This window comes from Trypanosoma brucei (assembly GCF_000002445.2).
Source record: "Trypanosoma brucei brucei TREU927 chromosome 11 chr11_scaffold02 genomic scaffold, whole genome shotgun sequence".
In the NCBI taxonomy this organism is placed as follows: domain Eukaryota; phylum Euglenozoa; class Kinetoplastea; order Trypanosomatida; family Trypanosomatidae; genus Trypanosoma; species Trypanosoma brucei.
In genome coordinates this window covers 139,412-149,939 of record NT_165287.1, presented here as the reverse complement: position 1 = coordinate 149,939, position 10,528 = coordinate 139,412, and the positions used below count along the sequence as shown (strand labels likewise).

General features: G+C 45.4%; 1 protein-coding gene across 1 annotated transcript, besides 4 other annotated features; it reads left to right on the top strand.

The window, feature by feature from the left end:
• Positions 1-678: 678 nt before the first annotated feature.
• Positions 679-713: a sequence feature (AT_rich).
• A 1,692-nt stretch (positions 714-2,405) lies between these two features.
• On the top strand, positions 2,406-3,824 carry Tb11.v4.0070 (variant surface glycoprotein; the record flags this gene model as incomplete). The annotated part of the gene is made up of 1 exon (XM_823010.1): positions 2,406-3,824. One exon carries the CDS (start codon positions 2,406-2,408, stop codon positions 3,822-3,824), a length of 1,419 nt encoding a protein of 472 aa, XP_828103.1.
• A 312-nt stretch (positions 3,825-4,136) lies between these two features.
• Positions 4,137-4,174: a microsatellite.
• Positions 4,175-5,850: 1,676 nt separating this feature from the next.
• Positions 5,851-6,082: a repeat region.
• Positions 5,851-10,528: part of a repeat region that runs on past the window's edge.

The following is a 10,528-nucleotide window of genomic DNA, read 5'->3' as shown; positions in this document are numbered from 1 at the left end:
TTGGAAGTAAACTGACTTTATAGTTAACATTAGATTAGTTGAACACATCAGTGTTGCCGAGACTCTTTTCGGCAGTTCCTCCTCCTTTGGACCTTGGAAGACTCCCGTGCTATCTTTGACAAAAATTGATACCCCAACACCATGTGGAAAGCCTTCCATTCCCATGTGTTGTTATCCACTGATTTTTAATGCATAATATTATTCTGCTGCCAAGTGAGTCTCCTGCGATAGACAGAAGACTACCATATCATCGTGAAGCTTCTTCTCTAAGGCGATCCGCTTCGTCTGGGAGAGACCTCCATCATTCTACTGGGCTCCACTTATCTGAGGACCAGGGTTGAGCTCAACATCTCCGCTTAGTATTAGAAGCCTATGTATCCTAATCGAGGCGCGCTCGCACGCGCAGAAGAGCAGTCTAATATATTTCTTCATCCCAGAATGCCAATTCTGCTTCTTGCTCCTGTGGTTTCCAAAAGCCTCTTTCACTCCCAAATCCTGTCAGATCAGGTATAATGCGTGCACTTGCCTTCCTCCTGGAGGCAGTAATAGACCCTGGCACCACGATGGTGTGGCTGGCAGAAATCAGGGAAATTTTAAAATTTTGGTAAGTTGTTGTATCATAGTGAGTTATCGGTGTAAAGTTGCATAGTAATATGGTATGAAAAACAAATGATATTCTAATTTATTTTATTATGTTTATTTTTGAAATTTTACTAACAGCAATTTAGGGCTATAACAATAGTAAAGATAGTAATTATAATAATAGAAAAGTGCTGCGAATAAACATATACTACCACTGCTGGTAGTGTCGTGCCGGAGAATAAAAAGGAAGGAAGGATAGAAGCCTTTAAAATAGTGATAAAGGTGTTGTGCAAGTAACTGAGTGAGTAAGTGGGTGGAATAGTAAGCGAGATGAAAATGGAGTAGAAGAGAAATATTATTAAAGTAAAAGCAGAAAGAGATAGGAAGGGGGTAGATAGAATATGCGGATGCTCAGGCGAAAACGCGAAGAGGTGTTTCTTCATATATGAGAAGATTGTGGACGAGAATATAAGGTAGAGACAGAGTTCAATGTAAAGGCAAAATGGGATGTCTACGTTACATGAAGAAGCAGCGATAAAGAATGAAAAAAAATTAACTAAAACACAGAATGAAATAACAGAATATGCCACAGCACGACACAGAAAGAAAATATGCAGGAGAATATACTGCTGCGAAGCTCTATAAGAAAATGATAGACGAAAAAACAACAGTAGCACCTATTGTAGTTATTAGTCTGGTGGTAGATTATAACGTCTAACTCCGAAGTGGCAGTGAAGAGAAGCAGAAGCAGCCGTCAAGGTTTGTGTAAGATAATGTCAAATTATTCCTCAAATCAGGTATAATAATAAAGGCCAAAATTTGTGTGAAACAATATAATATTTTGTGAAGGAGGGTTTTGAAACCACGACTAACAATACTTTATCGTGGGAAGGAGAATAATAAAATCGCTAAATCTGTTTTAAAATATCTTATGTATAACTCTATATGGCACTTTTATGAGTAAAAAGAATAAATAGCAACCCTTTAACAGTCCCCTATTGGTATACATTCCAGACGTTAACAACTTCCACGGAAAAGCTAACTTGCATCAAAATACACAATGAAATGGCATTAATGAAGTAAAATCACAAATTTCAAAAAAATGAGTTCAAATAAAACTGACACTGCCAAGAAATAGTTGAAAAGGCAAACAATAAAACAGGATAGCAGTAAAAATTCTCAAGATTATGCGTAAGAAAAAAGTGTCTGCGTTTTATAGTCATTGCATATGCTTCCACAAAGCATGCATTTGAACGCATTACAGAAGAACACCGACTACAAATAATATATTCTTTAGACATAGATATAGATATATAATGGTAAAGATTGGAATTAACAGTGGATGTTCTTTGGCTTAATTGAAATACTTTTACTCACCATGGCAAATGCAGCAAGCTGTGTACATCTTTCTAACATTTATTTTTTCTTTAAAATCAACGACTAACCAAGCTGCAATATCACTTAATCATTTACCACATATGCGCACGGCCCTTGAAATATATTTTCTACAGGGGTTTGCCCTTCACTTGTTTTAAGGTGAGGCTGAAAGATAATGCGCATAGGTTTGGCTTTAACAGCGCGAGTAAACTTCAGAGACCTAAAGACTTACGGTATTTCATTCAAGAAATACTGAACAGAAATCAGTCCACTGAGTAGGAGCGCGTTTTCATTTGGCATGTGATAAAAAGAGGGAAAATAAAGTACCCAAAGCAGCGGATGCAGCAGACCAGCAGAACGCGGCAGACCTCCTTAACAAAACTTCAATTTTCACACCTATACAGTCAAAATCAACATTTAGCTAGGAAAAACAAGGATAAAAACCGATGCACTGCAACAGCGGCCTACAACTGCTAGTGTTTCTGGTATCTTTAATTGTTACTCATTCAGAAGCCGCGTCGACAAACCCGATCAAGGAAACAACATGGAAAGCGGCATGTGCAGTAGCAGTAGACTTACAGAAGGTCCAGAAAAGAGCGGCGCAGATGGTGAAAAACAAGATCACCGGGACAGCCAACTATCTAACGCAAGCCTACAAAACCAAAATATACATTGAAGTGAAGAGATCCGGTAAGTACCGTAAAGTCGATCTAGCACTCGTTGAATACTACATGCGAAAAGCAAACCTGGCTTTACAGGAGGCAACCGGCAGCACGCTAACCAAAGGTGCAACTGCAATAGCAAACGCCGCCAAGTTTGAAGGCGCGATACAAGAATTCGTAAACATGGCCAATCAAATCGCAGAAGACGGGACACATGCCTGTCTCATCGACGGAGGCGATGTGCGCAAAAGATCCGGAGGGTCGCCGAAGCCAATGACGGAGGAAGGCTGCGCCGCAAAAGCAAGCGCCATAGAACCATCGCTCGCGACGACAACTCAGTTCGGCCCAAACGGCATAACAAATAGCCACCTAGCTGGGACCGACGATGCAACAACGACACAGGGCGGCGCAAGCTGCACACTAACAGAAACAAAAGCTAGCAGCCATCTCATCAACACAAACACAGGCGGCAATCTCGGAGGAGACGTCGTTTTTGCAGGTGGCCTGTTCAAGCTTGGCACAACTTTCAACAACAACCACGCCGACGCCATAACAACAGCTTCGGCACAGCATGCAACCATGAAAGCAGGACACGACGCTTATCTCGCAACAAAGGACGTCAGCGAAGGATATGCCTTCAAAGGCCCGACACAGCTTGCAGGCGACGACGACTTCAAGAATGCCTACAGACGACAGGTACTAGGCGACAGCAAGCTCGAAAGGCCAGATGCGCCGGTCGAAGCAAATGCGGTACAATCAGCCTTTGGCTCCAAAATGGAAACCGAATACAAGGACTTCCCGGACACAAAAGTAATCGATTTAACCGGAAAAGAAAGCGAGGGTAAAGAGTTGAGCACCATCAACGATTTAGATGAGCTGGATAAGCTCCTCAGGCACTATCAACAAGCTCGAGTTACGAGCCTAAATAAGGAAATAACAAACCTAAAGAAGCAGCTAAAAAACCTTGGTGCTAAAGCTGACGGTAAGAGTCCAGAACAAATTTGCAACGACATAGGGGAAAACAAAACCAAGTGTGGCGAAACGGCAGGGTGCCATTTTGTCGATACAAATGAGAAAGGGAAAAAGTGTACCTTAACGAAAGAAGCCGCAGCAAAAGCAGCAGCAAAACAAGAAACAGGGAAATATTCGAAAACAGAGTCACCGTGCACAGGTAAAGGAGAGAAAGATTGCAAAGATGGTTGAAAATATGATGGAAAAGAGTGCAAAGATTACAGTTTTCTAGTCAACAAACAATTCGCCCTCAGCATGGTTTCTGCTGCTTTTTGTGAGGTTAGAAGAATTTTAAGGGATTAAGGATTATTCTGAATTACATGAAATGTTATGAAAATTTGCAATTGTATGAAGTTTTCTAAAAATATGATATATTTTGACACTTTTTGACAAGATTATAAATTTTTGAAATATATATGATTGTGTACTTTGAATGTAAACTAGTAAGGTAATAGGGTGTGATAATTAAATACTTTTATATTTTGTTTATTTCGCTGATTTTACTAATAATAGTAAAGGTTATAATAATAATAATAATGATAGAAGAGTGTTGTGAGTGTGAGTATATACGAATATTATAATAAAAGCAGTAATAGGAATAATAGTAATGACAAGCCAGTATTGTGTGCCGTTCAAATGGAGTGGCACGTCATCTCATAAAGCAGTAAAAGAAAGCGAAAAAGAGGGAAAATATAAAATGAAATGACACAATACGATACAACACAACACGGTGGAAAAATATATGCACCAAGATTAAGAAAAGAAGAAGTAATTATCTACGCTATTTGATTTAAAAATTGATAAATGCAACGGAGGTGATGTCTGTAACTGTTGATTTTGATTATGGTGGTGTAAATTAATTACTATCTGAAAAAAAGCGGAAAATAGAGCAGGAAGAAGAAAGAAGTGTGTAGGTGTGAGGTTATATTAAAGTTTTCATATCATCATATATAGTAATAATGTATAAAATGTGAGGCACAAATATAGTAATTTTATTTGGAGGGGAATTTTAAAACAAGAACTATCAATGGATTACAATGAACGTCGAAAGAAGAGTAAGAATTGAAAAGTCCGTAAAATATCACATAGAAGAGCTGCAATATGGCTTAGTGATGAAGATGAGTTGATTGTAATACACCCCAGATTCCATATGGGTGTACATATAAAAATTAATAAGGTAAGAATTCACAATTTATGTAAGACTTTTACTGATGCAGAACCATTGAGACGATGAAGCAGCGGCACAAAAGTAGCTTAATGATGGCACAAACCTTGAACAATGTGGTAAAGCCAAAAATAAACAGAACTATAAATCAATATACCGAAAACAAACGAAACAAGAACTTTATTGTATTACCATGCATTATATTAACAGTGAACCTCAGTTTCCCTTATACTCAACAGATGTGAAAAAGGGATTAAGGAAAAGAAAATTTTTGTTTTATTTTTATAGTGAAGTGAGCAAAAGGTATAAAAAACGAACTTTAAATGAAGATTAATAGGTTACAAACGAGGCGGCGGTAGCAGAACACAATTTAATGAACATTTACAACAGAAGACACAAAAGCTAAACCACCGCCCATACGTGTTTCATTCACCCCTAACACCTTTCTATGTTGGAATGTTTGAGGCAAACCCCCTGCTAATGCTGGCCGCCTCAACGTGGTGCCAGGGTCCAGTACCCCGTCTCATCTAAGGAAGCCAAGACCCAGCAGCGTTCCTCTCATGGGGAACACTGCTTTGCTCCGGCAACGGCATCATACAGCACAGGGATCAGCAGCGTCTTGCTGGGACACCGTTTTTCATTTGTCGGTCCCTGGGCACGTGCCAGCGTGCCATCAGCAGTATCATACGCACTAAGATGCTGCTGTCCGGTGATGTGGAAGAGAATCCCGGCCCGTCGTTGCGCGGGATACAGTGGAACTGCGCCGGGCTATCTCAAGGAAAGAGATTAGCACTCCACAAAACCCTTGTTGATGAGCGGATCGCCTTTTGTCTGTTGAGCGAGACAAGGATGACGCCTGGAGAGGCGGCTTGCTTTAGCGTTGCTGGCTACCAACATCACGGAATAGCTCGTAACTGCAAAGGAGGTGGTGTATCAATACTAGTGAGGGAGGACCTACCAGTCGAGACCGGTATGACAGTTGTTGGTCGCATTGAACAAGTGCATGCAACAATTCACCTTGCACGTGGAACTGCGCTGACTGTCACGTCGGCATTTTTTTTTGAATTTTCTTCGTGCCTTCGTGAAAGTTTCCCCCCACTGGCGCGGCCATCAGCCATCACCGTAGAGCCCTGAGATGCTATCGGTCTCACGACTGTGGCAGAGTCTCCCTTTTTTATTCAGCCTAACACACTCTATAATTTTTTGTTGTAGCTCCGCAGTTGAACGGAATACAGCAGATGGGGCGAGAAGCTTCCCACCCCGGACTCTCCCGAAGATGTCAATTAGCAATCCTTTTGTTTTGTTTTTTGTTATTCGTTTATTATTCTCTCTCCCTCTTTCTGTTTTTGTTGCTTGTTGACTGCATACCCCCTCTGTCTCTGAGGGTGTCTGGAGTATTCCTGCGGTTGGTGCTTTTCCTGCTAGCTCCACTCTCGGCAATAAGGGGGGAAGTTGTAGAAGGGAGAGTGGGTTGTATGACTGTTACATTAGGTAAGGACTTCACCTGCGGCAGGCTCCGTTCAACCGCAATGAGAAACTGCGCCAGCCTTTTAGAAAAACATATATCCTGCACACACACCTTCTACCGCAAACCTGACACGTAACTCCTTCAAACCGGGACAGCTCATCAAGTGCAGCGACGTTTCTTCGCAGTCGCCGCGTTGGCTTGTAACAGCGCGCTCTACCTTCATACCGTGCATCTTCTTTTGATGTAGGGTGAGGCCAGTTTTGCTAGCACACTGCCTTCCGCATGTCTGGCACACAAACATGGATGCGTTTGTATGCGGGGAATCAGTGGCACACAATTTTGTGCTTTTGCTGCATTTAAGCTCCACTTCCTCACCTTTGTGGAAAGCCTTACAGTGTCAGATGAGGGAGTCCCTGCAACTGAGCACTTTTTGGCACACACCACACTGCACCTCGCCCTTCCCCGGCACGTCAACGTTTCCCTAAAGGGCACGCTTACGAGGGATTTGCAGCAACACCACAGTACCGTCCTCCGTCACTATGCTCTTATGTTTGAATTTCTTGTGTAGTGACAGGGAAGAGGGTGTACCGAAGCTCGCCTCGCACAGGTCACATTGAAACGGCAGCTTCCGTGTATCCTGAGAGGCTGGCGCTGCTGGGACGCTACCATCTCCTTGCACTGAGTCCTCGTTCTCTTGTCGCCTTTTCACGCGGCAACTACCGCTGCCTATGCCATGTATTGTTCTAAGGTGGTGTAATAGTCGGCCTGGCACTGCGAATATGGAGGCACAGATGGTACAATGAAGAACCTGTGGTCTCATCGGGACTTGTGTGCTCCATGGTAGAGGAACGATCGCCACCACTGGAGGGGGCTCCGGGGGGATGTCCACTGCAGGTGTTGCATCGCCGTATTTGATCCTCCGGAGGGCATCAGCTCGCACAAAACCATGTTTGTTTACCATATGCGTTACAGCACTCGAGCGGCATTGGTATGTGGCATCACATTCCGTACATTTGGTCAATTCGGAGGTTCTCTGAAGAGTGCGTGTCGCAACAGTTGGGACTGTTTGTATTGTTGGCCTTATCGCTGCATGTTGCGGGTTGCACCATCTGCACTGTGGAGGCACACTCGGGTTGATCTTTCGCAACATCCATCCATAGTGTCTTGAAGACCCAACCCGAAAGCGTGCCAGTGCCGTTTCTTCTTCCCTCGTCAGTTCTTCTTTATGTTTTGTTGGAAAGTGGTTGCACGTGATACCAAACCTATGAGTGTTCTCATGGACTTCTTCCGACCTAAGCACTCGCTTCGCATAAGCAATGATGTCGGGGACCCATGTGTCTCGCAACTGTGGTAAATCAGCGGCCTTTTTGGCCATTTCATCGCAAACCTCATTCCGTTTCACGCCACAATGGCCAAACAAAAATTGCAGTCGGATACGTATCTTCCTTCTCTGAACTTGAAGCAGAAGCCTCCATAGTCGTCTCAGAATTGGGTCCGTTACGGCTAGGGGGCCTGTCTGCAATGCTGTTAACATTGACAGCGAGTCAGAGAAGATGGACAACCTGCTCGGTGTGCTTCTGTATGCCGGAACCCATTTCAGCAGCCGTTGCAGTCCTATCTCTAATGCTACGCATTCCGCTCTGTAACTTCATGAGAGTTCCCCTGCTCCGGTCTTGGGTGCGCAAATCAGCGTGTTGTTTCTATAGAGCAGGGCAGCTGCTCCGAACTTCTCACCGAGGGACAAAGATCCATCAGTCCACAATTCGTAGTGCTCTCGTCGCGGTGGCTCCTTCCCCCTCCGTGCAAAATGCCGTTCAATCCACTTTTCGGAAGCCTCCCTTTTGACATTGTTAGAGTCATCAGCGCACACAGGCTTTATCTGCGTGTGAAATAGCGGTCGGCAGCTGTGGCGGAGCGTCGATGTCTCTAGTGGGTTTTCGCGTGGCTCAATGCGGAGGTGAAGGTAGGACCGCATGATGCGGGAATGTAGGGCTCTGACTGGGTGTTTGCTGTGATATGCTTCCTCAGCACTGCGCCGCAAACATCCGCCTCGTGACCCACACATCAGCGTGAATTTCATGCTGCGCACAAGAGTAGCCGTCTTGAGTGGCAGGAGGTTTGCTTCCAGCAGACAGTCCTCTTTGCGCGTCCCATGCGGTATGCCGGCTATGATGCGACTGACCTTGTGTTGTGCTGCTGCAAGGAGGTCGCGACTTCGTTCCGAAGCGTCCCAGTACCATACCTCAATGCCATACATGGTGTGTGCCTGTACGAGTGCTAGATAAAAAGCTCTCAGTACTTGTCGTCTTGGCCCCCATGTAGAAGCTGAGATGGCTGCTATCTGCAGTAGTAGGAAGTCCATCTTGCGTCTCGTTTCTGCCGCATGCGTTGCCATCCCTTGCAGACACTGGAATGTTACTCCTAGAAGCTTCGGTGTCCTGTCAGCTCCTATTCTTTCGCCGTCCATTGTAATGTAAGGGGGTGGCGCTCTATACACCCGAAGAGTGTGCACTTCGTTTTCGCTACGTTGACAGACATGAAGTACTCTTTTGACCACTGTAACACCACGTTTAGGCCGCATTGTAGTGTGTGGTTGATGACATCCCTCTCTGTGTGCCTCGCAAGTAGCGTCAGGTCGTCTGCAAAGAATCCGTGCTGCAGCAACGGCACTTCTGCAAGGCGTTGGCTCAACGAGTTCATGACAATAATGAACATGATTGGGCCAAGGACAGTTCCTTGTGGCACTCCTCGCTCAAATGTTCTGCTTCTGGAAAGCTTCTCCTTGAATCTCACTCTGCCAGTTCGGTTACTCAGAAATCATACGCACCACTTCACAATGTAGGGTGATACCTTCATTCTGTGCATTTCCCTCGCAATTTTGTCGTCGTCTACTGTATCAAATCCCTTCTCTTAGTCAACGAATACAGCACCCGTACGATATTGGTGCGTGGGACGGCAGAGGGCAGCGCGGAGGTGCAGGAGTTGTTCGAGCGTTGAGCATCCGGGGCAAAAGCCTGATTGCTGCGGTGTCAGATGGGACTCAACAGTGTCTCTAAGCCTCGCGGCAATTATGCGCTCCATGACTTTGCAGATACAGCTCGTGAGCGTCACAGGCCTGTAAGAATCGAGGTCCTCCGCCTTTTTTCCGGCCTTCAGGATGGGGATGATAACACCAGTCTTCCATGCAGGCGGCACGACTCCCGTTCGTAGGCTCTCATTGAATAGCCTCAGAACAACATTCAGCGCTGTTCTACCGAGATGTTGCAGTGCCTTGTTGTATAAGCAATCAGGTCCGGCTGCGGATCCACTCGGTAGCAGTTTGATCGATCTCCGTAGTTCAGCCATCGTGATGGGACTGAACTCACTCGCTATCGTCTTTATGTGTGCCGGTGGGTGTGAGTCGGGGTGCCTTCTTGCGCAAGACGAGTACAGTTTAATGAACCTCTCAGCTTGACGGTAGTCCGTGATGGCCGCGTTATCAACTAGTACAGCCAATGTGGTTAGTGGTCGTGGCGCATATACCTTCTTGACAATGTGCCAACTGCAGCAGTCTGACACCGCAAGTCTGGAGCATAGCGTGCTCCATCTCTTCTTTGTGGTACGGTCCAGAATCTGCTTACGCGTGGCTACCAACTTTTCCCTTCGGTGGAAAGGTCCTCATCCAGCGATCTCTTCATCGAGTTTCGCGAGCTCAGGTGTCCAATGTGGTGGCGTTGCTCTGCAGCCACGGGGGACGGAGACCTTCGTCGCAATGCGGATGGCGGAGCACAATTTCTGTTCCATGGTGTTGACGTTCTTCTCTCTAACAATTTTCCTGCAGAGCTCGTCAACCTTGAGGCGGAAATTCCTCCAGTCAGCTTTTAGCCATGCGTACATGGGCTTTCGAAGCTGCGGGCAACTCAGTGCATCTGTGCCGTCTCCAACGATAACGTCGAAAAATATGTGATGGTGATCGCTATCGGGAGAATACAGCGATGTCCACGTACACTGTGCAATTCCTTGACAGTGTCACATCAGGGGTGGACTCCCCGTGGTGGCGTGCGTACCTGGTGCACTCACCAGTGTTGCAGACCAGAAACTGGTTGTCAATGCACCACTGTGTGAGGTTTTCACCCTTGGTATTTGGTGAGCTCGCGCGATCCCATGCCAACGAGTGTGCGTTAGCGTCTGCACCGATGAGCTTGGCACCGTCAGTCGTCAGAAGCGTATCTAGGTCAGTTTCCGTGAAGGTGTGTTTTGGTGGGATGTATGCCGACGTGACAG